This window comes from Zonotrichia albicollis, chromosome 5, assembly GCF_047830755.1.
Source record: "Zonotrichia albicollis isolate bZonAlb1 chromosome 5, bZonAlb1.hap1, whole genome shotgun sequence".
NCBI lineage: Eukaryota > Metazoa > Chordata > Aves > Passeriformes > Passerellidae > Zonotrichia > Zonotrichia albicollis.
In genome coordinates this window covers 6,067,588-6,093,439 of record NC_133823.1, presented here as the reverse complement: position 1 = coordinate 6,093,439, position 25,852 = coordinate 6,067,588, and the positions used below count along the sequence as shown (strand labels likewise).

The following is a 25,852-nucleotide window of genomic DNA, read 5'->3' as shown; positions in this document are numbered from 1 at the left end:
TCCATTGTCCCCCCTCCCTGCCATCGGACGAGCCCACGCCCCATCGCGGAGGGGGGACATCAGCAGCGGTGGGGGCTGGACGCGCCCAAGAGCGAGCGGAGGGGGGGCGTGAGGGGTGTGTGAGCAGGGGGCTGGACTTGGACGAGCCCATTCCTGCCGAAGGGGTGATCAACCTCACCCCGTTATGTGTACTCCCAGCTAGAGCCAGTATCCGAGAATTCCCAACAGCACTTCCTGTGAGAGGAGATAAAAACTCAGGATAAATTCTGGACGGACAGAAAAGCTGGGAGCAGAAGGAGCAGTGCGGGTGTGCCATATCCTTTCCTCCCCCGTGCCGAGTGGAGCGGGCTGCGCGGGGCGGGGCCCAGGGCCGCAGTGGCGGAGCCGCCCCGTCGCTCGGGCGCATCGCGGTCGCCATGGCGCTGTGCGGCCGCTCCGCTCTCCTCCCGCCGCCCCCGCGACACCGGCCCCGGCCCCGAGCCCCGGGGCCCTTCGTCAGGTACCGGAGGGGACAACGGGGAAGGCGAGGAGAGGGGTGACAGCCAGCGGCAGGGCTGCGCTAAAGGGGCTGTGGGGTGGGGAGGGGGTGTGCGGGGTGGGGGGATGTGTTGGAGGGGCGCCGAAGGGGCGATCTGGAGGATTTTGGTGAATTTAGAAGTAATTTGGTGTAAGAGCAACTGAGATTTTCACATCCGTGGCTCTGCTCGTGGAGGAAATAGCGTTAAACGCCGATTTGGGGGCGTTGGGGTGCGAGGGATGGGGAGCGCAGCGCTTTGGAGGCGCTGGAATAGAGGGGATACGGAGAGGTTTTAAACCTTAAGATGAGGTCTTGAGGGGTTTGAGCTGGTAGAATTTGGGGTGTTCGCTGAGTTAACGGGGCTGATTTGGGGTACGATAGGGTTTAACACCTATGGAAGGTGTTGTGGGAAGGATGGGGGTGGGACAGAAGGGATGGGGCGTTCAGGAGAGGCTTTCCGGCTCTGAGCACTGCGGGTGTTGCGGGCGGATTTGGGATCATTAAAGGGATTTTGGGGGCTGAAGCAGCGTGTGAAGGGCTGGGAACGAGAAAGAAAAGACTGGCCATGATGGGGACAGGTAGATTTGGCAGGTGGCTGCCGGGAGGGAGGTACAGGACGGCAGACAGGGGCCTGATGTGACCTTGTGGATGGAGGGATTGTCACCGGCAGAATCCTGCTGGAGGAGGAGGATGTGTGGGTGAGGAGCAGCAGGACATCACCAGCAGGGCTGATGTGCACAGAGGGGCTTTGGGGTTGTGCTTCTGTAGGGGATAAACCTGAGACTGGTTTAGGAGGGGTCAGCGTGCGCTATTTTGATGATAAAAGAAAAAAAAAAAGGCTTGCGAAAGGCAGGAAAGGTGAATTTTAGTGTAGGGTTAGCTGAGGTTTGGGAGGGGCTGAGGGATTATGGAGAGAGAGAAAGAAGAGGTTGTGTTTGTATGGGGGTTTGTGGATACAAAGGTAATAAAATTTCCTGAGCTCTGAAAATATGTTGGGTAGGGCTTGACAGGAGCCGGGGTGTGGGGACATGTGAGATGGTGGCATTGGCTCTGTGGGAGCTCGGGTGTCAGCTCAGGTATCCTTGGATTGCCAGAGCTCTGTTTCCTTTTGGAGATTTAAGGTGCACCCATGTGTATGATGCTGCAGCCCATTATCCGAATGGTTTGAATCGAGGAAACGGCCTCAAGGTGTGCCAGGAGAGGTTTAGGTTGGATATTAAGAAATATTTCTCTGCTGGGAGGATTGTCCAGCACTAGAACAAGTTGCCCAGGGCAGTGGTAGAGTGGCTAGACATTTAAAAAGCAGTTAAAAACCATTTTTGCGGTGCTTAGTGATGAGGTTTAATGGTGGCTTTGGCAGTGCTGGGGTAACAGTTGGACTCGATGCTCTTGCAGAGCTTTTCCAACCGAAATAATTCCATGATTCTGTTTTATGGTACCACAAAAAGCACAACCCAGGAACTGAAGTGCTTGATGCTTTCAATAGTTGCGGCACAATACATGGAAGTATTCGGCAGTGGGAAGTCAGATAATCAGGGAAGGGAGACCTTGCACGTGAATCGCAGACAAACACTTGGCCAAGCTGCCTGGCTCTCTGCTTGCTGGAGATTTTCAATGAAAAAACAAACAAACACCCACACCAAACAGCTTTTTATCTGAAGTACAAGAAGGGAACAAAAGCATTTTCACTTTTTGGATGATTTGCCAGTGAAATGAGGAATTCTGCTGTGAGAGAGAGAGAAATGGAGGTTGCTGTGCTTGCTTGAAACACGTGAACACGGCTGGTTATGTTCCCTCTCTCCCCTTCTAAATTGAAAATAAGGCAGAAGGAACAGTGACCTTTTCAAATAATTTTTTTCACTGAATAAATTAATACTAATTATTTAGAAAGAGCTTGGTATTTTTTTTAGAGCTGTGAACGATCTAAAAATTCATGATGGGTAATGAAATGCCAAGATGGTTAAAAAAAAAATGCTGAAAGAGAAAATGGTTTCCACTCAAGCCTTCCTCTTCCTGAGTGATTTTTTTGTAATCTGAGACCCTGTTTTAGAGTTGTCATGAGAACATCCAGACTCTCTGAACATCTGCAAGCTTTTGAGCTCCAGTGGGAGATGCAGCCAGCAACTGTAATTTGGTGCATTTGTAGGAGCCATGTCATCTGTTAATTTTTTTTTTTTTTCCTTCTTAACATTCATTTTTGTGCAGTCCTTTTTTAAATTTTTTTTTATTGTCAGGCCAGATGGAGGCCAGTGTTTGCCATAAATTTCCCAGGCAGTCAGCAGAGAGCAGGCAGTTAATAAAAATAACTTAAAACAAAACAATCTGTTCCCCTCCCCCACCACCCCCAAGCTCCCAAACAGGAATGGAAAAATTCTTCAGACTATATAAAGACTAGAGAAAGGGCCAGAGATAATTCCTGGAGTTCTTCCACATGCTCGAGAGTTTTGGTCTGCCATGTGGCACCTCAGCATTGTAACAAGTAAAGAATAGGTTTGGAAATAGAAAGAAAAAATCCCTTAAGTGAGAGAGAAGTGCTGCCCAAAAAAGGGGAAGTGTTTTTGGGAGGTGATGTCATCTTTCCTGTGCCTGTGTTTGGTGGGGAATGAGTGTTTTCCTTGTGAATGCAGGCATTTCTGAACAAAAATCCTGTGAATTGCTTGTTTTAAATATCTGCATCAGAAAGTCAATGCAGATTTGTTGTATTTCAGAGCACTCTGCACCCACCCAATCTGAATTACCTTTATGTAAAACAGAGCAAGCAAATCCTCATTATTCATTATCCATGCTGGTAACATAATACAGATGAATTCTCACCATGTGGGGGAAATGCAAAATGAGTCCTTGGGTTCATTTTTCTGTTATCTCTTCCACTGTGCTTCCCATTCTCCTGCTCTGTTGTTAATCACATCGTGGTTAAATTTGTGGCTTTTTGTTTTTCTTTTCCCATGAATTTTATTTGGGAGCACGGGACCAAAGAGTTGTTGTGGTTTCCCAATCAGTTTTTGTAGGGGACTTGTCTGTGATGCAAGATTAACGAATTTTTCTTATGTAATTATGCTGAGGGTCAGGATTTTGTAAGAGCACAGTTGCACTGGAATTATTATTTTTTTTAAGGAATGTGCTGTATTTTAGCAATGCAAAGACAGAGCTGATTTAAATTGAGCTACAGGAGGAAAAAAAGAGAAACAACCCCCATTGCTTGAATGTGGATGATTTTCTGCCACCTTAGGGAAATAAGAATGCTTAGGAGACTCTACAGTGAGAATTGAGGGGTGTGGAAGCATTTGATTGATGGCAATAGAGAGGAAGAAGAAGAGAAAATTGCCAGGGAGAGGAGCAGAGCTTTGGTGTGGATCTTTCAGCTGGAATTCTCCCTTTTTTGATCATCTCAGCATCTGATTTGGAGCTTTGTGGCCGCATGGCTGCAGAAGTTCTGGCCCAGGAAGGAGCCCTGAAGGTGAATTTAGTCTTGAGGCGCTAAAAATCAGCTTTGATTTCTGCCCAAAGGGCCAGGCAGTGCCCTGTCCTTTAATCACAGAGTGAATGATGGCAGAATAATCACCCTGGAGCTGCTGCTCTTGGTCACTTTTTCAATTATTGCCATTTTCTCAGCTGATGATATTTTTTGGAAGGGAATAGTTGATGCTCTCCATAATGTGCTGCAGCATAAGAAAATGAAAATACCGACTTTTTTTTTTTGTAAATCAGCGTGTTAAAAAGGTTTTGTTTCTTAAAGCTGAGGGTCTGACTGATGGGCAACCCAGAATTTATAAATATCCTGAAAAAGTTTGTGATTGTGCAGAACAACTTCAGGCAGATCCAGATGTTTAGTAAGGAGAGATTCAGGCTTGTTCCTATGTGCTTTGATTATAGAATTGAATATTCCTGTCCATTAAAGAGCAAAATTTGGTCCTGATTAGTCCACTTAAGATCATGATTTGATCCTGAAAATGCACACAAAATTAAAATTTATTTATCTTTGTCCTTTTTTTCTCACGGTTCCTAAAAAATCACTTGATCTCCTGTCTATAGTCAATATCCCAATGCAAATTTCTCTCCCTATGTAGAGAAATTTGCAAAATAGGTAGAAAATTGACATCTCTTTTAAGGTGAGTGAATGTTGTCTTTTATGAATACCAAGCAGTGAAAGATTTATTTTGAAATCAATGAAATTCTGAGAGTCTTTAGCTCAATCTGGTGTCTGTTTTCACAGCTACAGTGAGGTGGGGATAATGTCAGACTGTGAGAAATCCAGGAAAATCCTGGATTCTTAATACAAGCAAACATTTCTGATAGAAATCATGAGGTCAACAAAAAACCCAAGAAATATAAACTTGATTTTTCAGGGGCTAAAATGGAAACAGATGTTCACAACAGAGAGTTAACAAGAAGTGAGACTTGGAGAAAAAAAAACCCTGTGATTTAATATTATATTTTATTTATTTATTTATGGTAAATTGGGCTGTTAATGGTAAAACCATTGACTTTGGTAGGATCTGTTCAAGGTGAGGACAAGGGGCACAGTGAAACAGAGCTGCAGCCTGCCAGGCTGTGGGAACCCTCTGGGAATTGGGAATCCAACAGGAATTGGGAATCCACCAGGAATTGGGAATCCAACAGGGATTGGGAATCCAGTGGGAATTGGGAACCCACCAGGAATTGGGAATCCACCAGGGATTGGGAATCCACCAGGAATTGGGAATCCAACAGGGATTGGGAATCCACTGGGAATTGGGAACCCACCAGGAATTGGGAATCCACCAGGGATTGGGAATCCACCAGGAATTGGGAATCCAACAGGGATTGGGAATCCACTGGGAATTGGGAATCCAGTGGGAATTGGGAATCCACCCCTGCCAGGCTGTGGGAACCCACTGGGAATTGGGAATCCAACAGGAATTGGGAATCCTCTGGGAATTGGGAATCCAGTGGGAATTGGGAATCCAACAGGAATTGGGAATCCTGTGGGAATTGGGAACCCACCAGGAATTGGGAATCTAGCCCTGCCAGGCTGTGGGAACCCTCTGGGAATTGAGAATCCAACAGGAATCCCAATCTGGAGATTCTCAGCTTCTTTTTTTGCCCCTCTCAAGCTCAGGTATGAAGGCCCTTGAGATGCTATTTTGTGTTCAGGTTTAGATGTTTATTATTTCTTATTTATATTGCAACTCCCGAGTTCTGCAGCATTCTACCAACACGGCACAAAATGGCTAACTATCTTTTGTTACAAGGTTTTTAAGGCTAAACTATCCAATTAAGAAATGCCACCTAAATTATTTTCATTTTAACCCAATAACTAATCACTCATGCCCCGCAATGTGGATTTTTCTGTTCAATTACAAAATACTACCCAAAGCCATGAAGAAGAAGGTGAGGAAGAACAAGCAGCCACTGCCCTAAAACCTCCATCTTGTTTTATATATATATTACTGTATTCTAAAACCTTAAACTCTAAGTTTTCCACCCTGTTGTTATATATTATGTATTATGTATTATATATTATATATTATATATTATATATTATATATTATATATTATATATTATATATTATATATTATATATTATATATTATATATTATATATTATATATTATATATTATATATATATACACATACCATATATATATTATACATACCATATATTATCTATTATATGTTAATTATATATTACACACTTCCATATTATATTATATTATATTATATTATATTATATTATATTATATTATTACATTACATTACATTACATTACATTACATTACATTACATTACATTACATATTACACAATTCTAATCAAACTACACACCCATAATCCCAGTGCTATCAATCAATTTTTGAAGGCTTCTCCACGGCCTCAGGTCAAATGGAATATTTTCTTGTGGGTCTGTGAATTTTAACTTTCAGCCCAGAAATTTAAAATTTACAACATCCAGGATTCCAGCAGGGATCAATGCTGATGGTGCCGCCTCAGTTCTGGATTACCACGTCAAGAAAAGGCAGCTTGCACTCAGCTTAAATCCAGCCAGCAGCCAGGGGAAAAAGCATTGTGGGAGAAGAAACAAGATGGAAATTCAAGCACCATGTGGCTTTCTTGAGGAAATGGATTTGTTCTTTGTGATTGAGAAAGGCACAGTTGTTAATATTCCCTTTATTTGCCAACAGACGTGCCTGTGCCTCGCAGCGCCGTGTCTGTTACCGAGCTGTGACAGGCTGCCTGTTGTAAAGCGAGCTACTTTGCATAATTAGTGTGAAGACGTGAACAGATGAGCACTAATTCTTAGAAGTTAATGATTGTCAATTATCTCCCCCTTTTTTTTTCCCCTGGATCTAGTCCAAGATTAGTGGAATATCAAGTACTTCAAGGTACAGTTCCTTAATTGGCCCAAGCACGCTTTATTGCCAGCTGTCACCCCAAAACGTGGCTTTGCTTTTTGACCTGCCTCAATCAGCAGTCAGGTCAGCTTGCTGCTGTTTGAAAGCATTATTTTCTTTTTTAATTCCTGGCCTGGAGGTTGTTTGGATCCATAAGCTGATCTGACCTGACACATGGCTTGCAGATCGTTAGTGCAGCCACCAAGGGGGTGAGGAGGATGATGCTGTCCCTTTGCAGCACCAGGAGATTTTATCCTGCCTTAAACCCACACAGAAATCCCAGCTTCTGCTCAAAAGTGGTGCTGAAAATTCCCACTTAAAAAAAAAAAAATGGTTCAAGTGGTTCAAAAATTCCCACCTTACCTGCTCCAGAAGTTGCCTCTTAGATGCATAAATAACTTTCAGCTCTTGTCTTGCCCAAATCTCGTTGGAATCCAGGATTTTGGAGCTTCCTTAGGAGCATATTTCCAAACACACCTATATATTTTTGTTTTTAGCAGCAGGTTATTTAGGTTTAGCTGTGGTTATGTAGGTGGTGGATCCAGAGGCACAACTTCAGGGGAGCATCCCAAGGCCCACAGGTTGGTGTGGAGGTTGTTTCCTTTTGAATTTGTGCTGCTGGAGCCAAATGAAAAGGAGTGCTTGTTTTGGAGATGGGAAAAGTCATGGATTTTTGTTCCCAGGACAGTCTTTTTGTTTTTGGCAGATGACTGTTTAATGTGAAATCCAAGAAAATGCCTTTATTTTTTCCCCTCTCTGACTTTATACCCAGTTTAGCCCTGTATTGTTTAAAAGCATGTTGTAAGAATTCTAATTATTCTCTTCCCTATTTCTGAATGGCATCTTTCTTCAGGCACACAAGTCTTCTGTGTTTAGTGTCAGCCTTTGAATATAATGATTTATCCGCACTTGAAATGACATTGAAAATTTTTCTGTGAAGGAGCTTTTGCAAAGAATTCTCTCATTCTTTCACTTCTTAAAGAAGGCACGGAAAAATATTCTGCTAAATGTCTGTTTAAAATTAAAAATGAAATATCTTTATTGGACATAACATCTTACTGTGAAATAGTGAATGTATAATTTGCTCTGTGCAAATTACACATTTTATGTCAGGACACACAGCACTGACATCCAGATTTACCTGGCAGAAATGTTTTAGCAGCTTAATCTGAGATCTTTAAGTGTTTTTAAAGGCTGCACCAAGGTTATAATTTATTTGAAAAATAATGAAAGTAATTCGAGGAGAGTAAAATTGCTAACCTAAAAAGTTAAAATAAGGAAGGAAATGCCCAACCCCAATTCTTCTTCCCTTTTTTGGCCCAGCACTTGAACTGGTCAGAAAATACTTTCTCAGAGCTCAAGAAGACAAAAACCTCATTTATTTTGTTTTTCTGTGCTCTGGTCTTCTTGCACAGGCTCATAACACTACTTCTTTTAAATGATAAATGGGTTTTTTTGGGTCATTCTTGTGTAGAAGCCTTTGAAATTAAAATTTAAATATCTTAGGAATAGCTAACCTTGTTTCATAGGTAATGTTTTTTAAAAAAATGGAAGAACTCTTTCCCCATGAGTTTCCATAATTGGTCTTAATCAAATTGAGTTCTAACCATTTTTCTATAAGTGATCAGTACAGGCAGGGAAAAAATAGTGGGAAAATCAAGATGTGTATTGCTGCTCTGTTTATGATGAATAAGAAGTTCTAAAAATGTTACAGATCCTTTAAAAACCTATTTTTGTCTGGAGAATTAAATTTGCCTTCACAGTTGACATGAGTAGCAAAAGAATTATTGCATCTTGTTTTTGAGGAGCTGAAGGAAAATCTCCTTCTTGTGCCCTCAGCATTTTTCCTGTTGACTGTTTCTTTCCTCACTTGGAGCAGGGGCAGGAACATGCATCCTCTGATATGGAAAATGTTTTATTAAAAATCACTCAGGAGCTGCTTGCTGTGTCAGTGCAGAAGTCCTTGGACACGTTTTTTCTCCCAGTCCTTTAATTTGTCCTTCAGATCCTCTCAGAAATTGTGGGAACAATTCCTTTGCAGGCAGGTCAAGAAGGATTTCACTTATGGACAGCTTTATACAAAAAGTTGCTTTCATGTTTTTGGTTTTTTTTTTTTTTTCACAGAGGCTCCAGCAATCCTGCAGCTGCTCCTCAAATAACTGTGGGCTTGTGTAATTTGTGTTGCTGTTTCCATACCAACAAATGAAATAAGTCCAATTTGTGCCCACAGTGAAGAGTCTGGGGATTTTTTTTTTCTGCTCTCTATCTCGTGATATGGGAAGTGTAAAAAGATGAGCTCTGGATAGCTTGGAGTGAATCATCTGTCAGCCAGCTGCTCTGGGCTCCTGTTTGATGATGGGATGGAAATTTGCCAGAATAAAATACAAAACCTTAATTTTGTGTAGCTGTGAGATTCAGGTTTAGGTGAGGCTTGAAAGAAGGAATAATCAGCAGTTGTTTAAATGTGCAGCGTAAAGTTCAGTGTGGATTGTCAACAAACATCTGATTGTACCTGATGAAGTCTTTGCTGTCATCAGTGGCTTTAATTTCTGTTTCCTTATCTAAGAGTGGATCAAAATATCCATCATCCATCCATCCATCCATCATCCATCCATCATCCATGCATCATCTATCCATCCATCCATCCATCCATCCATCCATCCATCATCCATCCATCATCCATCCATCATCCATCCATCCATCCATCATCCATCCATCCATCATCCATCCATCCATCATCCATCCATCATCCATCCATCCATCCATCCATCCATCCATCCATCCATCCATCCATCATCCATCCATCCATCCATCCATCCATCCATCCATCATCCATCCATCCATCATCCATCCATCCATCCATCATCCATCATCCATCCATCATCCATCCATCCATCCATCATCCATCCATCCATCATCCATCCATCCATCATCCATCCATCATCCATCCATCCATCCATCCATCCATCCATCCATCCATCCATCCATCCATCATCCATCCATCATCCATCCATCCATCATCCATCCATCCATCCATCCATCATCCATCCATCCATCCATCCATCCATCCATCCATCCATCATCCATCCATCCATCCATCCATCCATCCATCATCCATCCATCATCCATCCATCCATCATCCATCCATCCATCCATCCATCCATCCATCCATCCATCCATCCATCCATCCATCCAATATAAACTGAAATATTCCAGCTAAAAAGGACAATTGTGGAATTCAGAACTGAAACATTTGACCTAAAAAGGGATAAAATTCATCTGGAGACTGCAGTGACTTTGTGCTTCCCATGGAAGCATCTCCAAATGAAATTTGTCTGTCTTTTATCACTGATGTTTGAATTTCACTTAAATTTGCCATAATGGAAACCTTTCATGTGCATTCTTCCTTTCAGAAAAAGTAGAGCATAATAATTGTAGTATTGCTGAAAAGACCTATTTGCTTTTTTGCTTGGCTAAAGTAATGCTGAAAATAGAAATATTTGACCTTACTTTATTGTTTGTTTGAACTGCTCATAAATTTAGCTCTGTTTGAGTGTTTCTGTGAGAGACATTTGTTTCCTGGAGCTGAACAGCTCATATAAACAAATCTATAAACAAGAAATCCCATTCAGTAATATCAACAGTGAAATTTCTTGTCTTTTATCTGTGTTTAAACAAACTCCCAGAATGTTGCCTGGAAGCACAAATTGTGTTGCTCTCTGTGTGGCTGTTGTAGCTGGAAGATGCATATTGGGCAACTGAATTAAAATTTATGTAACGAACTATTCACTTTGATTATAAAAAATCTATCTGTTTGTCGCAGATGGAATTTTTGCCTGGTTTAAAGATAAATATTGGACAACTGAATTGAAATTTGTATCATAAACTATTCATTTTCATGGTTAAAAAATCTTAGCAATACTTGGTATTGTTTAATTTCTCTTTCATGTTTGAATTGATGATCTTGGAGGTCTTTTCCAACCTTAATGATTCTCCTGCTGGTGCTGGAGGTGCCAAAACTTTTTCCCAAATTTTTTCCCAAACTGTTGGGATATTGGTGCATCTGTAGTCCCTTCAGATGTTACTTTAGTTTTGCTTCTCTGGTAGAAAAGGGAATTTCTGCTGGCCAGGTGAGAGCAAACCTGAGCAACAATTTTTGCCAGGTTGGAGATTAACAGAGCTCATGGGTTGAAGGAATAGTTAAAATTCCTGGCTTCTCTCCGTGCTGTTGACTTCATCTTTTAGTGGGCAAAAATAATCATGAATTGTTTGATTTAAGGTCCATTTCTCAAGGAAAAAAAAAACCCCAACAAATTGAAGTGTGTGTCCATTTACTTTCTGTAACAAAGAAAACAAAGCTGGGTCAGCTCTTCAGCCTCCCAGTTTGACATTTCTCACCAGTGACCTTGAGGACAAATTCTCTTTTTTTTTTGTTTTTTTTTTTCAGCTGCAGCCGCCTCCGAAATATTCAGACTATTCTGACACAGAGCAGCAAATCTCAGCCTGATGGAATCCTCTGCATTTTAGGTTAGTGTTACAATTTTTGTTCTCATTATGTTGATAAAGATACCACGAGTTTCAGAAAGAAGAAAATAATCTTGTTGCTGCAAGGCTCAGTCTGTTTTCTCAGCTGATGTTACATTCTCTTCTCCCTAAACAATTCTTCATTTTATTTAGTAATTTTGGGCAAAGGATTTTAAACAGTGGCCTAAGAAAGCTGGAAGACAGGAGTTAAATGTTAAAAATTCATGTGGTTTCAGGGTTTTATTTCTTTTGGGATTGGGAGAAAAGGGCAGCAGGAAATAAAGGTGCACGTGCAAATGTGCTCTGGGAAAATATCAGGGATTTTGTATTGCTTTAATACCATTGCATTGATTCTTATTTCATATTATATACTCAGTGTCAAGACCTTAAAGGAAAAATGCAATTATGATTGAAAACTTGAGTCCTTAGAGAAAAGGACTGAGGAGTAATTGTTTAAATAATATATTGCAGTTAAAGGGAAGAAATCTGATGTAGCCCTAAAGAAGTGATACCACAGTCTGGGTTTTTTTGAATTTTATTTTATTTTTTAGTGATGTAGCAAGAGAACTTAAAGCTCATTTACTGGACCACAGCATAAAATTTATAAATAGATATATAGATGTCACCCTGTTCTTCTAAAGTGCCTCTAAGCCTTCTAATGTTTACATTTTTGTCATGGAATTTCTCAAGCACTTTTCATGTAAATAATGATTGTTTTGCATTCCTTTCTAGAAGAGGAGAGAATTGATGGACTGTTAGTTTGGCCAGTGTGGTTAGAGAGGTAGCAATTTGATCCTCCAATCCATAGTCACTTTTGGAATTCTATAAATATCAAGGTCCAGAAATAAATGTACCTTTTTTACCTTAAACATCTCAGCATTTGAGTGTCATTCATTTCGTATTATAACATATATATAATTATAGATATACATAAATAGATATATATGAAATAGATGATTTATAATAGATAATAAGTTATAAAAATGATAAATAGATAATAATTTATAGTAGATAACATTCTTTTTTAGACAACATGACCCTGCATTCTCTGGGGTAAGAGGTTAAGTCCCTGACTAAGTAGTGACTGTACAGCCAGAAGCTCTGTGAGGTCACTGTGTCAGCCTTGCAGTGAAACTTAATCATGCAGGATAAACTCCTTGGGTTCTGCCTTTGCTGCTAATTTAATAAATAAAACATGTTAACTACTGATGACACTGCAGTATTTTTGAATTATTATTAACTCTGAGACTGCAGAAAGTCCCAGGTAAGGAACAGGCACTGAAAACATGGCACAGCTTTAAGGAAAGCAGAGGAATTGCTGTGTGTAATCCTCAGTGTTGTGTGGGGGATTTAATTCTCTTCAGAAGAACATAACTCTTCATAAATAAGCCCTTGTGGGGTGGAACTATGGGAGGTGTGTTTTGTTGGGAGATTTGTGCTTTGCCCTGATCTCTCAGCACCCACAATGGGACTCTTGTGTGCTCTGGCCTGGCTCCTGTAGCCTGCAGAATTTCTGGCATAACTTCCATGAGACAGGCATGTCAGTGTTGTAAATGCTTTAAATCTGTCATCAAACACGAGTTTCTGATGACAAAACCCATGTAGTTTTACATCCTCTTTCTGTGTGCAAAGTGGATACTCACAACTGAGGATTTTTACAGGCAGTGCATGTTCTGTTTCACTTGGCTGCTTTTCATGGCCTGCAGTTCATGCAGCTCCCTCACCTCAACTTCAGTTTCACACTGGGCTGGGAGATAAAACCAGAATAAACTTCCACAGCTGTTGTAGTGTGCTGTTAAGTTCCTTGTGTTATTCCCCCAATTTATGTATTGTTCTCCCCTATTATGTGTAAAATGGTTTCGTTCCCCCAGTTTTTCCCGCCACTGCTACCCTGTCAGATAAGTTGCTATGGTAACCTCGCTATTCATAGTTGCGATATGTAATTGCTCCTCCCCTGGTTTCCCTTATAAGTGAAAGTTTTCTCCTCCCTGGGCCCAGTCAATCACCCCCTTCTCCTCCCAGGTTTCGAGAACCTTCTCCTCTCTGGAGATGGTGGCTGGCTGGGGTCCCAGGACACCTCCTTTACCTTTTGATTATTGGTCTCCATGGAGTGTCAGTTCTGTGAAGTTCATCCCCTCACCTTTCCCGATTGGTTCCGCCTGTACCCACCCCCCTCCTTTATAATCCTGTTTCACCCCCTATTGAAAAAACAAACTTTTCCCGGTTGGTTTCCCCGCGTTTGGATCCCGCAACACCTTCAATAAACCGATGTTTAACCCCTGGGAAATGGTCAGCTCCGTTCCTCCCCAATACCAGCGGTGTGAGCCAGTCCGCAGCCAGCACAGCCCGAGGCCCTCAGACGCTGAAGGGCGCTGGCCAGGAATTGCAGAGGGGCGTCGGCCTTTCGCCCTCAGCTAGCCGGACTCCAAACTTCGGGCCACTTACGCCCCCCTCTGCACACAGCTTTACTTCAAGTTCATTAATATTTGTACTGAAATTAAACCCAGCACTGGAGATCCCAGAGAGAGATGAGAACTGACCCGCTGTTGATACAAGTATTTAAATGGAGCTACAGCTGATTTTTAAAAGGAATTTTCTAATCTGATTTTGAAGGGGTTGTATGGTGACATTCCTGCATTCCTTGCTGGGGAGAAAAGGCCTCACAACTGACAGGAAGAAAGAATTTGGAGGTTGGAATGTCAAATGGCTTTAAAAAAGCTGGCAGGTCTCAGCTGGGTGTGTTGCTGCTCAAACTGATTTACTTAAATGATTCTGTAGATTATTTTCTATCATAGTGGTGTTTCTTAGCTTCTTACATTTCAGCAGAGATTTTCAGCTCCTGGTTCAGGGATTTCTGAGATGTGCTGTGAGCAGGGGGTGTCTGTAACCACTGCAGTTGTAGCTGCTCTGATTAAACAGTTTCACCATTCAGCACAGCTGAGCTGATTTTGCAAATATTGATATTTCTTTTTTATTCTCCTCAAAGAGAGTGGGGATACTTTCAAGGCTGTTCCAGTAAATATTTATTTTACTTTGGTTCTGTTCACATATTGCCTTTTTAGATTATAAATAATCCAGATTATATATTTAGGTAATATATTTTATATATTATAAAAATATATATTAAATATAATTGAAATATAGAATATATAACATATAAAATGATGTTATATATAATGTAATATATAATATATATAATATATTATATATATAATATATAATATGTAAGATATAATATATAATATATAATATATAATATATATTAGTATGATATAATTATATAATCTAAAGATATAATCTAAAAATTATATAAAAACATAATATATACTATATATAAAAATATAGTATATATGATATTATATATGAAATTTAAATATATAATATACAATATATATAATTATGTAATATATATTATATAATTATGGCATATTTATATGGCATAATATTAAAATAGAAACTGTGTGATGTAAGAGACTTTTTTGTAACTGACCCAAGACATGGAAAAGATAACCAAGAAATTCTTCTCATTGTCCTCTCTGGATGGAGATACAACAGGATTCCAAGGAAAGAATTTTTGCCTCCTTATTGGGAAGGCCCAGAGTCTGAGGAACTGAATTGATTTACAAGATGAAGGGGGAAAGTTGACAATAAACAAAAAAATCCTTGGTTTGAAAGGAATATTTGCATCATGTATGAGATATATGAATATACAACAGGCTATTGCCTTTAAGGGTTAATCCTTTGTTGGAGAGCTCTGCTTTTTGGGGCTTAGTGCCCAGGAATCATCCAGAGATCCACAATTCTTTGCTTTTATTATTCTTTATTATCCTAACTCTGACTTTCCAAATCGTTATTGCTCTAATTTTTTTTAATGACTATTTTTATAACTATTTTATTACTCTTAAACTTTTACAATTTGAAACCAAATGATTGACTTTTTTCACACTTTCTGCCAGTTTCACAACCCCGAGCAGGAGGGGGAGTTCCAAACTCCCAGCTCAGCTGGAGACAGGCGTGGGGCTCCCCTAATTCATGGCCTTGCCCATTGTTCTGGGGAGGACTCCTGATATGCTCTTATCTCGGTCATTGTTTCATTTCCTGTTTGTTTTCTGCTGGCTGTATCTGTTCCTCCAACTCCATATGTTGCTGTGGAATTGTGCTAAAGCTTCCCTGTGAAAGCTGCTGTCTGGACAGGATACTTGAAAGATCCAAGGAAACCACAAATTCCGAATATTCTGCAGAATTGGTGGTTTTATGTTAAACAATTAGCTTCCCTCTGTGGCTGTCAGTGCTCTGCAAGCAATAATTCACCCATGTCCTCTATTATAAATTTGTCAGCTGTCCCCCTTCAAGATCTTTTGTTTTCTCTTCCCCTCCTTCTGTCACTAACTGAAAAAGCTGAGGTTTGACATTTGGCTTGGAAGATCTTCCCTGCTCTAAGCAGCTGTACCCAGATAAAATCTCAAACTCTTCGACTGATGGTGACATCAACTTTTTTTTTTTTCCTAAAGTGAGGGCAGTTTCTCATTTTTCTTCTGATCTTCCAGAAATTAGAATCAGAGAGTCATAGAATGGTTTAGATTCAAGGGACCTTAAAGATTATGTAGTTTCAGCTTGGTGCCATGTGCAGGGACACTTTCCACTATCCCAGATTGCTCCAAGCCCTGTCCAACCTGGCCTTGGGCACTTCCATGGATCCAGGGGCAGCCACAGCTTCTCTGGGCAGCTGTGCCAGAACCTCAGCACCCTCAGAGGGAACAATTCCTTCAAATATCCCATCCATCCCTGCCCTCTGGTGTTGGGAACCATTCCCTGAGTCCTGTCCCTCCATCCCTTGTCCCCAGTCCCTCTCCAGCTCTCCTGGAGCCCCTTTAGCACTGAAAGAGACTTTGAGATCTTTCTGGAACCTTTTCCAGCTCTTTCAGTCTGTGTGTGCCAGATTATTGTTCCTCTGAGCCCTCAGAAGGTGCCTGAGTTAGGCAGGTGGAGCAGATTATCCTCAGGAGATTGTGTGTGCTCACTTCCCAAGGCTGCAGCTGATTCCATGGAAATGGAGTTCCTAAAACAATGGGACAGTTTCTATTGGAATAGAAATCCCAATACTATCAGTTAGATTGTGCCTGGGTCAGTGTGACCCTCGCTGCTGAGCCAAAGGCAGCACTGTGGTGTTTTACCCCAGAGATACCTCGGCTGCTGGAGATTGCAGCAGGACACTGAACAAGTCCAGGCTTCTCAGGGACTCCGTTTACCTCAGGAGAGAGAGCTTCTGGCGATGGTGAAGAGAAAAGGAGAGGATTCTGCTGGAAGGTTGCCAGATGTTTATTCCATGGTTACAGAGGTCTGAACCGGGGCAACTGCTCCAACAGAATCGAGGCCGCATGGTCTCATTAACCTTTTAAGCTCGGGGACAGGGGAAGGGGAGGGGACAGGTGAGCCACCAACCAGGTGTAGCAGATAGGGCCTGGCGTTCGGAAGATCTCGTGATGTTACGGGAAGACAGGGCCCCTGCCCCCTTAGATAAGAAAATTAACATAGGAATGTAGCCCCCTAAACCGGATTCCGGTAACTTTCCACTTGCCCAGGTAACTTTCCATCCCTACTAACCATAGATGGTAAGGACAGACCCCCACCTGACGTAGAAGCCCCCTAGACTATAAAACCCCACGGGAAGAGAGAATAAAGGCCTTTGATCCTCCACCATATTGGTGTCCGCGTGTTTCTTAGGCCCGAGCGACCCTGGAGAAATGAGTCGCCGTGCTGTTTCCTGAAACCAGGCCGCCTGCCTTGTATCAGAAGGCAACAACCAGCTGAAAGGGGCAGGGTCTCAAGGGACTAGGGACACCTATCCAATGTCCCCCAGGCCTGAGGGACCAACCACACAACGCCTTGCTGGAATCTTAAGCCTGATTGACAGGGCACACTCAGCAAGGGGGCGAGGGGGAAGGGAGAGAGGCATAGGCACACCTGGGAAGGGACCCGGAAGTTTAAAACAGGACATTGCAACACACCGCAACAAGTTTCTTCCTGAAAAAAAAGGAGTCTCCACTTGTTTGTAACAAAAATCCCACCTAGACACGAGAGCTTTGGCAGCAGTATTTGTTTGTTGACTCCATCTGAATTCCAGAATACATTGGTGTGCCTGCTTTCATGAGGCTGAAAATATAAATAAAATATAAAAATAGAAATATAAATGAATGAGAGGTCAGAAACAGCAGGAGAATGAAGATTCCACGATTATGGCTGGAAAAAACAACCTTTGAGGGCTGAGAAAGCTGGGACAGATGTGAGGCAGCTTTCCACCAAATCTCAGATACCTTGGAATACGTGTGAGCTACCAAAGTCACTGAGCAAACAAAGAGTTTGTTAAGAATTTTTGAGATGTTCAGTAGCTGACACATCATCTTGTTAGCACCCTAAAGCTGAAGCATAACATGAAAAAGGAGCATAAACAGCAGAACCTGAGGTTTGTTCCGGCTTTTGCCAAATCCAGGTGACTCTTGGCTGGTTTGGTTTCCAGTTCAAGTGCTGAGACTCAAATGTTCAGGCCATGTTATTACATTATCAATGTCCTGATCTCTCTTCTAGCAGTGCTAACAAATCCTATTTTGTTGGCAGCCATCCCACTGTATCCTAATGTAACAAATCCAAATTTGTTGGCAAGGATTCCATTGAATTGTAATATAACTTGGTAGGAAAAGTTGCCATTAGAGGAATTTTTTGGCAGTCAGGACTGGTGAGCTCTGTGAAAAAGCAGCAAGGATGTTGCTTTATGTGCACTTTTATTTGTTTGAAAAAACTGGATTTTTTACATTAGAATTATGACTGTGGCTGTCATCCAGAGGGATGAAGATTGATGAAAATAGTTTCTAAATCTGTGACCTCATTCCTTTCTTCTTGAATTATCTTCTATCTCATCATTCTCCAGATTTTCAGTTGTTTTCATTTAATTTTCCCAAGGACCAGGAAAGGTTTCCTTGGAAGCTTTTTGTGCCCCATATTTTTTTGTCAAAACATCTTTTCACAATTTGTCAGAAGCCTGCAGTGGTTTTCTCTGGTGACTCAGGGATTGCTCTATAGCACTGATAAGATAATGTTTAATCATGTATTCTAAAGCAGGAGATTTGGGTCACAGGATTAGTTTGTTAGGAAGCTTCAATCAAGAACATATTAATTAGAATGCATCCTGCATCCAGACAGATGTTTGAATTACTAGAAAAAACAGAATTTTGAATGCAGAAAACAAGAGATTTAAATTTTTAAAGGAATATTCGTGGATTTAGGTTGAAAGAGGGATGTCAGCCTGTGGCAGTGATCTTGCAAAATCTCCTTTTTCCCTACCCTGTTCTCTCAGTGAGCTCAGCTGGGGAGTTGAGTTCATAGTCCTGCTTTAAAGTTTAATAAATTGAGGAAGAAAAGAAACTTTTCAGGTGTGCAATGTGAGGACACACAGCAATTCTCCTGTGGTTTTGCTTTGCAGGGATAGACAGTCGATACAATGAAGGGTGCAGAGAACTGGCAAATTATCTGCTCTTTGGTTTGTACAACCAGAACAACAATGACTTTGAAAGGACAGGTTTTCCTGAGGAAGTTCTGGATGGTGAGTAATGTTCTCAATGTTTTTTACCTGTTCTGGACAGAAGATGAGCAGAAAAAGGGACATAAAAATAAAGGTCATTAAAATATAATTGTAAAAATATATTTATAAAAATAAAGGTCATTATAAAAATAAAGGTCATCAATCTCAAGTTGTCTGTATATGCCTGAAAATATCTTCTTAGAAACAATGCTGAAGGACTCATTTTTAAACATCAAAAAGATCAAACATATGAAATATATCTCAAATGTTGTAAACTTACACAATCACAGTCCATTAGTTCAGTCAATGTGTGTATGTACATGTGATTAACATTATTTGATCACACCTCTGCACTTCTAAACTTGAGCTCTTTTTTACTTCACCACATTAACTCACCTTTGTCACACTGGGAACGTGGCCAATCCCTGTGATCACAGCTTGTTATTCCCTTATTTGCATGAAACTTTTGGTTGTTGGCTGTGGCGTTGGTAGATTTGACTTGAAGCAGCTCTGATGTAACATCAGCTGGAGTTTAAATTCTGGAAGTGCTCTGGGAAGGCTCATCCTGAGGACAGGCTGATGCAAGTTCAGTGCAAGACTTGGGAATTGCCCCCCAGTTGTCTGGAACAGTTACACGTGCCTGGAGCTCTCTGTGGCTGCCAGCTGCTCCTTCTGGTGGTTTAAAAAAAAAAATCAGGAATTGCATTCACATAGCTGAACAGTTTTCTTTTTTAATGAGGTGCATAATAGGAAAAAAAAAATGTTTTCTGTTCAGTTTCTTTTGTGTGTGGAGTCTTGATGCTGGAATATTTGTTGTGCTTGTTGCAGATATAATCATATTAATAAAACCTGACAGTGTTCATCTGTACTGCAACCCTGTGAATTACAATCAGCTTTTACCCTATGTGGCACACTGGAGGAACTTGCATTTCCACTGTCTGACTGAAAATGAGGTGAGTGAAAAGTGAATGCAGACAAGATTTGCTAATGAACTTGTTAATGAACTGATCCTTAAAGTGAAACTTTAAAAGATATTTTTTCCAGAATCTTTTTTTTTTCTCTTTCTTCCTCAGCAGGGGAGTGGTATGTGTGTACATCTGTGTATTGATCATTTGCTAAAGTGTGCAAGAAGAATATGTTGTCAATACTTTTATTTGTTGGAGTGGGAGGACAAATTGCTCCTCTCTCCCACTAATTGCTGCTGTTCTGACCTGAGTCAGTGATCTCTTAATGAGGAAAAAATGTGGGTTGTGAAAAATGCCAAATGTGAATCAAATATCACAGTCAACGCTGAGATTTCCCACATCAAAGCAAAAGCAATGTTTGCATTGGCTGCCAGTAGAATGTTAGGAAAAATGGGCGTAGTAAGTCCTTTAAAATCAAGAAACTTCATTATATATTTTAATTTTAACTATTAAATCTGTCTGTTAAGAGCTGTTAACCTCACTTTCACTACATCCCACGACTGATGTGAGTTTCTTCTTGAACTTAAAAATCAAAGTATTCTAGAAAAAGTCCATTTATTGTTGTGAAGTATTTTTAGAGGAGTAAAAAATGAAAATACTCTTTGTCTGGGTGTAGAATAAGGACCTTTTCATTCCAGTGGGGACTGGAAATGCTCCTTCCTCATTGAGTTCTGTGTAGTTCCTTTTCTGAGTTAGAATTGTTCTCAATTCTGCAGGGAGTGGGTTTGGAGCCTGTGGTGCTGAGTGAAGCCAGTGGAAAAAAGGAGTGGGAAAATCAGGGAGAGAAACTTTTTGTTCTCCTGAGTTTCCAGCTTGGAAGCAATGGGATTTACAACAGCCTGATTGTGTTTTTATGTGTCTGTGGTGGGGCTTAGAGTAGACTGATAGTGTTTTTATGGCTTAGATCACAGAATTAGGAAATAATTCAGATTACAAAGGACCTCTGGAGATCATCTCGTCCAACCTCCTGCTTTAGGGGAGAGATCAGATCAGATTTCTCAAGGTTTTTTTTGCAGCTGGGTGTTGAAATCATCCAAGGATGACTGCAGAACCTCTGCTGCATTTTCCCACTGTCCTAGTGAAAAAATGGTTCCTTTTGTCAAACCCAATTGTTTTAAATAAAGACTTTTGTCATGACCATTGTGGAGAGCCTGACTTCAGCATCTCAGTAAAATTTTGGTGGGTTTGAGGTGCAGATATTGAGCAAGGCTGGGTCTCTCCTTCTGGGACAAGTGCTGATTGTGGTGACCCTCCACTGATCTTGCTCTGGTTTATAAATACCTTGTCCTTGTGTTGAAATCATCCAAGGATGACTGCAGAACCTCTGCTGCATTTTCCCACTATCTTCCTAGTGAAAAAATGGTTCCTTTTTTCAAACCCAATTGTTTTAAATAAAGACTTTTGTCATGACCATTGTGGAGAGCCTGACTTCACCATCTCAGTAATATTTTGGTGGGTTTGAGGTGCAGATATTGAGCAAGGCTGGATCTCTCCTTCTGGGACAAGTGCTGATTGTGGTGACCCTCCGCTGATCTTGCTCTGGTTTATAAATACCTTGTCCTTGTGTTGAAATCATCCAAGGATGACTGCAGAACCTCTGCTGCATTTTCCCACTGTCCTAGTGAAAAAATGGTTCCTTTTGTCAAACCCAGTTGTTTTAAATAAAGACTTTTGTCATGACCACTGTGGAGAGCCTGACTTCACCATCTCAATAATATTTTGGTGGGTTTGAGGTGCAGATATTGAGAAAGGCTGGATCTCTTCTTCTGGTACAAGTGCTGATTTTGGTGACTCTCCACTGATCTTGCTCTGGTTTATAAATACCTTGTCCATGGATCCCAAAATTTGTTGTGGATACAATTCCAGGAGTGCAGCAGAGGGGGATAATTCTTGGTAGGATAGAACAGCTGAGCTCCAGGTTCAAACATGCCCCAGCTAAACCTGAAGCTTGGTTTCACAAGGCTTCTTTGTTGCCAAAATCCTTGCTGAAAGGGCAAATCTGTTGCTGAGAGAACATTTGCACTTTGGAATCAGGAGCAGAGAAGTTCTTACCACACAGTTGCAATCTCAGCTATTGAATTTTAAGCTTCATCTGCTTATGGGCTTTGATATGATTTATTGTGGTAAAGAACCTTAATCACACTTGAAAAAAATGATGTAACTGGCAAGGTGAACCCTGTGCCTTGTTCTTTGTGGAAATGAAGGGAAAAGTTTGGTTTTGGAAGCTGAAAATACAGTTTTGCTTCATTGCTGTTTGGTGTGAGTGAGCTGAGCACTTCCAGTCACATTGGCAATGTGTAAGAATTGCCAGTTTCCTAGATTGCTGCTGGAAGACAAACAAAACCTTGCTGTGTCAGGCTTTAAGTGCATCCTGTTTACAGGAGAACTGCCTGCAGTGGCTTTTAAATGCTTACTTTAGTGATAGAAGTAACTTCATAAAAATGAAACCAAAAAAGCACAAGAATTTTAGAAATAAATAAAGCAGTGCTGTGCCTGGGTCTGGCAAAACACAGAGTTTCTTCTTCCTTTTTTTCCTTCCAGCTTGCTTTAACTAGACCACAGGAATTTAAGAGAATGTCCTAAATATTGGGGAAAAAAAAATCCCATATTACTAAAAAAATGCCCATGTTCAAAGTGACCAAATAGGATAAAATACAGAAATTTTCTGTTTAAGTTTTGGGGTACCACAGTTGAACTGGTTGCAACAGAAGATTGTGAGCAAACCTTTAGCACCCTGCCAAAACCCAAGTTCTTGTTCCAATGACATTTTTAAGTCTTGAGAAACTGGCATTTGTTTGGGGCTTGGCTTTGAGCTGCAGCTTTGATCTGAATTCATGGGATTGAAGGAGGAACACACCACAGCTTAAATTCAGACTTGGCTTAAAAGAACTTGTCCTTAAAAGAAATGTGTTGGGTGTACCCTGAAGCCCACAAGAAGTTCATAATCATATCATTTGCCTTGATAAGAAGCTCAGAGCACTGCACATAAAAATAAAATAAAATAAAATACCATAGGCAAAACACCTCTGCCTTCTGATCTTGCTCCAGAAAACAAGTGGCTCTTGAAGAAACCAGCAGGGCTAAACCTGTTGGTTCCAGACTTGCTGCTAAACTGCTTTTCAGCTCAAAGTCAGTGTGTTTGCAGCTTTGTGCTCTGTTAGAAAAATGACTTCGGTGTGATTTGTCTCTTCACTCTGGTTTTTATGCTTTTCTGAATATATTTGCTCTTCAGTCTGCTGAAGTCTTCAGACAGTGTCCATGAGGGTTTTTCCTCTTCCTGCCTCCTTTTCCTGCAGTTCACCTCTCCCTCAGACCAAAACTGATTTTCTTTGCCTAATCTGTGACCTGGAGTTTATTCTGTCATTGATTTTCCTGGCTCAGTGTTGTTTAGCTGGTAACTCAGTACCTTATTTTCATTTTTTTCCCCTCAGTGGCACGTTTTTGTGGCCCATTAGTTGGTATCCTCACAATTACTTTTATCTTTCAAATCTGGGTGTTGAAAGACTTGACTGAAAGCTGGAAATAAACTCTATAATTATGCCTTCATATGTCATGATTAAAAATCTTGCTTTGAAATTTGACTTTTTTTTTTCAATTTTCATTGGCTTGAGTCCATCCCTGCCATGATGGGATTTCCAAAATCCCAAAGCACCTCCAAAAATGGGTGCTTGAGCTTCAGGAGGCTGTAGGTGATATTTTAATGCTTTTTATGCTGCATCTTCTCTTTCCTACCAATCAAAGCAGGGCATGCCCTAATCCAATTTGATTTGAAATTGCTTCTTTCAGTATGAAGATGAAGAAGCTGCAGAGGAATTCAAGATTTCCAGCTTTGTGGACATGGTCAGGGATTGCAGCCGCATTGGGATCCCCTACAGCTGCCAAGGTAGGGTGGGTGATGCTCAGAATTGTTGGGTTTTTTGGTCTATTTTTTGTTTTTTGGGGTTTGTTTTTTGATAAGGTTGAGATTGAGGGTACTTGAGATGGTATTTCACATTCAAACTTAGATTTTTTTTTTTAATTTAAGTTGCAGTTTCATAAGTAGTGAGTTCTGTAATATTTTACTAGTAAGGTATAAAAGGCTAACTCTCTTACTTTACAAGGTCTTTCAAGGTTAAACTATCTAATTAAGAAATGATATTTGAATTATTTTTATTTTTAACTCAATAACTGATCTTTTGTGTCCTGCAATGTGGATTTTTTGTCTAATTTGAAAATATTACTTGAACTCATGAAGAAGAAGGTGAGGAAGAACAACTAACTACTACTTTAAAAACTTCTATCTTAGCTTTATGTATTATTATATTTTAAAACTTTAAGTTTTCTACTTTGTGATATCACGCACTCTTACTCAAATTATACACTTGTAATTACAAATTACACACTTCATATATGTTATTATATTTTAAACCTATAACTCTATGTTTTCTACTTTGTGATATTACTGTTATTCAAATTACACACTTGTAATTACAAATTACACACTCGTAATTACACCCTTCATAGATGTTATTATATTTTAAACTTTATGTTTTCTACTTTGTGATATTATTCACTCTTATTCAAATTACACACTTGTAATCTTAGTGCTGTGAATCAATTTTGGAAGCCTTCTCTACAGCCTTAGGTTAAATATAGGATTCTCTTGTGGGTCTGTGCTTTTCAAAACAGAAAGTTTAAAATTCTCAGCGTCTAGAGTTCCAACACAGAGTGTGGAAAGTGTTTTTGCACCCTGCAGCTTCAGGGAATGAAGATTTCCTTGCTTTAGGAGACAAATAAGGATTAGTAAGTCTTTAGTTTCCTTTTAGCATCTTTTTCCCTGAAGAGTTGAATTTCTTTCTGAGAGCTGGAAGCCCTCAGAGTTCATTTGGGGAGCGAATTCCCCCAGTGTGAGGCAGAGAAATGATTTGCATTCAGAGCAGTGTCTTGAGCTGCTACAGAACTTCTCTGTTCCCATGGGAGCTCCAGGAGAAATCCTTCTTTATGGAAGGGAAGCTTTATGCAAGCTTCCTTTTTAAGAACTGAAAAAAAACTGCCCTGCAAAGCTTCCTGTTGGGATCTGGAGCCAGCCTGGAGCCTCAGCACTGTAATCTTGCATTTTTGTTTTTATTTCTAATTCTTTATTGCTTCCCTTAGGGAAGGCTGATATGCTCCGACTGCCTGAAAAGTCATTCATGGAAGTGCCAGGAGGAAATTTTAATTTCCCTCAACTTAAAATTCTGATTAAATGGGGATGATGGAAGAAATTCCTCTCTGTGAGGGTGGGTGAGGCCCTGACACAGGGTGCCCAGAGGAGCTGTGGCTGCCCCTGGATCCCTGGAATTGGGATCAGGATCAAGCCCCATCCAACCAAGGTCAGGTTGTGGAGAAAGAACACGAGCACACACTGCTGCTCTCAAGGTGAAGAAAAAGGGGAAGTTTATTTTCTGACTCCAACATTTATAGATTTCCAAAAGTGCTGGTGGGTTGGAAGGTGACAGTGCCACCTCTCCAATGACACTGCACAAACCAGCAGTCTGTCAAATTTCTCTTCCTCTATAAAAGAATGCAAAACAATGAGTTATTTACAGAAAGTGTATGAGAAAGTTTGTTACAAGAATGTCAACATCAGAAAGCTTAAAAAAAATCTTAAAAAATCAGGGTGACAAAAAAAATCAGGCTTGGAGCACCCTGGGACAGTGGAAAGTGTCCCTGCCCATGGTAGGGGGGCAATGGGATGAAATTTAAGGATCTTTCTTATCCAAACCATTCTGGGATTCTGTGATGTTGTGTTTCAATATTTCCTTAAGACCCAGCATTTGATGAACTGGAGTAAGCAAAGCTCCCTCTTGATTATCTTGAATTTTAATTGTTAATCAGCATGTAATGAAATTTGCCAAGAGATGTGGAATATCCTGAAAAA

General features: G+C 40.5%; 1 protein-coding gene across 1 annotated transcript in view; it reads left to right on the top strand.

The window, feature by feature from the left end:
* The first annotated feature begins 339 nt into the window (after positions 1–339).
* Positions 340–25,852, top strand: part of DNAAF9 (dynein axonemal assembly factor 9) — an 81,657-nt gene continuing 56,144 nt past the window's right edge. The window contains exons 1-5 of the mRNA XM_074540423.1: positions 340–499; positions 11,336–11,415; positions 18,890–19,009; positions 19,817–19,941; positions 23,740–23,894. Coding sequence (XP_074396524.1) covers positions 417–499; positions 11,336–11,415; positions 18,890–19,009; positions 19,817–19,941; positions 23,740–23,894 — 563 coding nt within the window. The 5' untranslated portion in view covers positions 340–416. The remainder of the gene's footprint in view (positions 500–11,335; positions 11,416–18,889; positions 19,010–19,816; positions 19,942–23,739; positions 23,895–25,852) is intronic.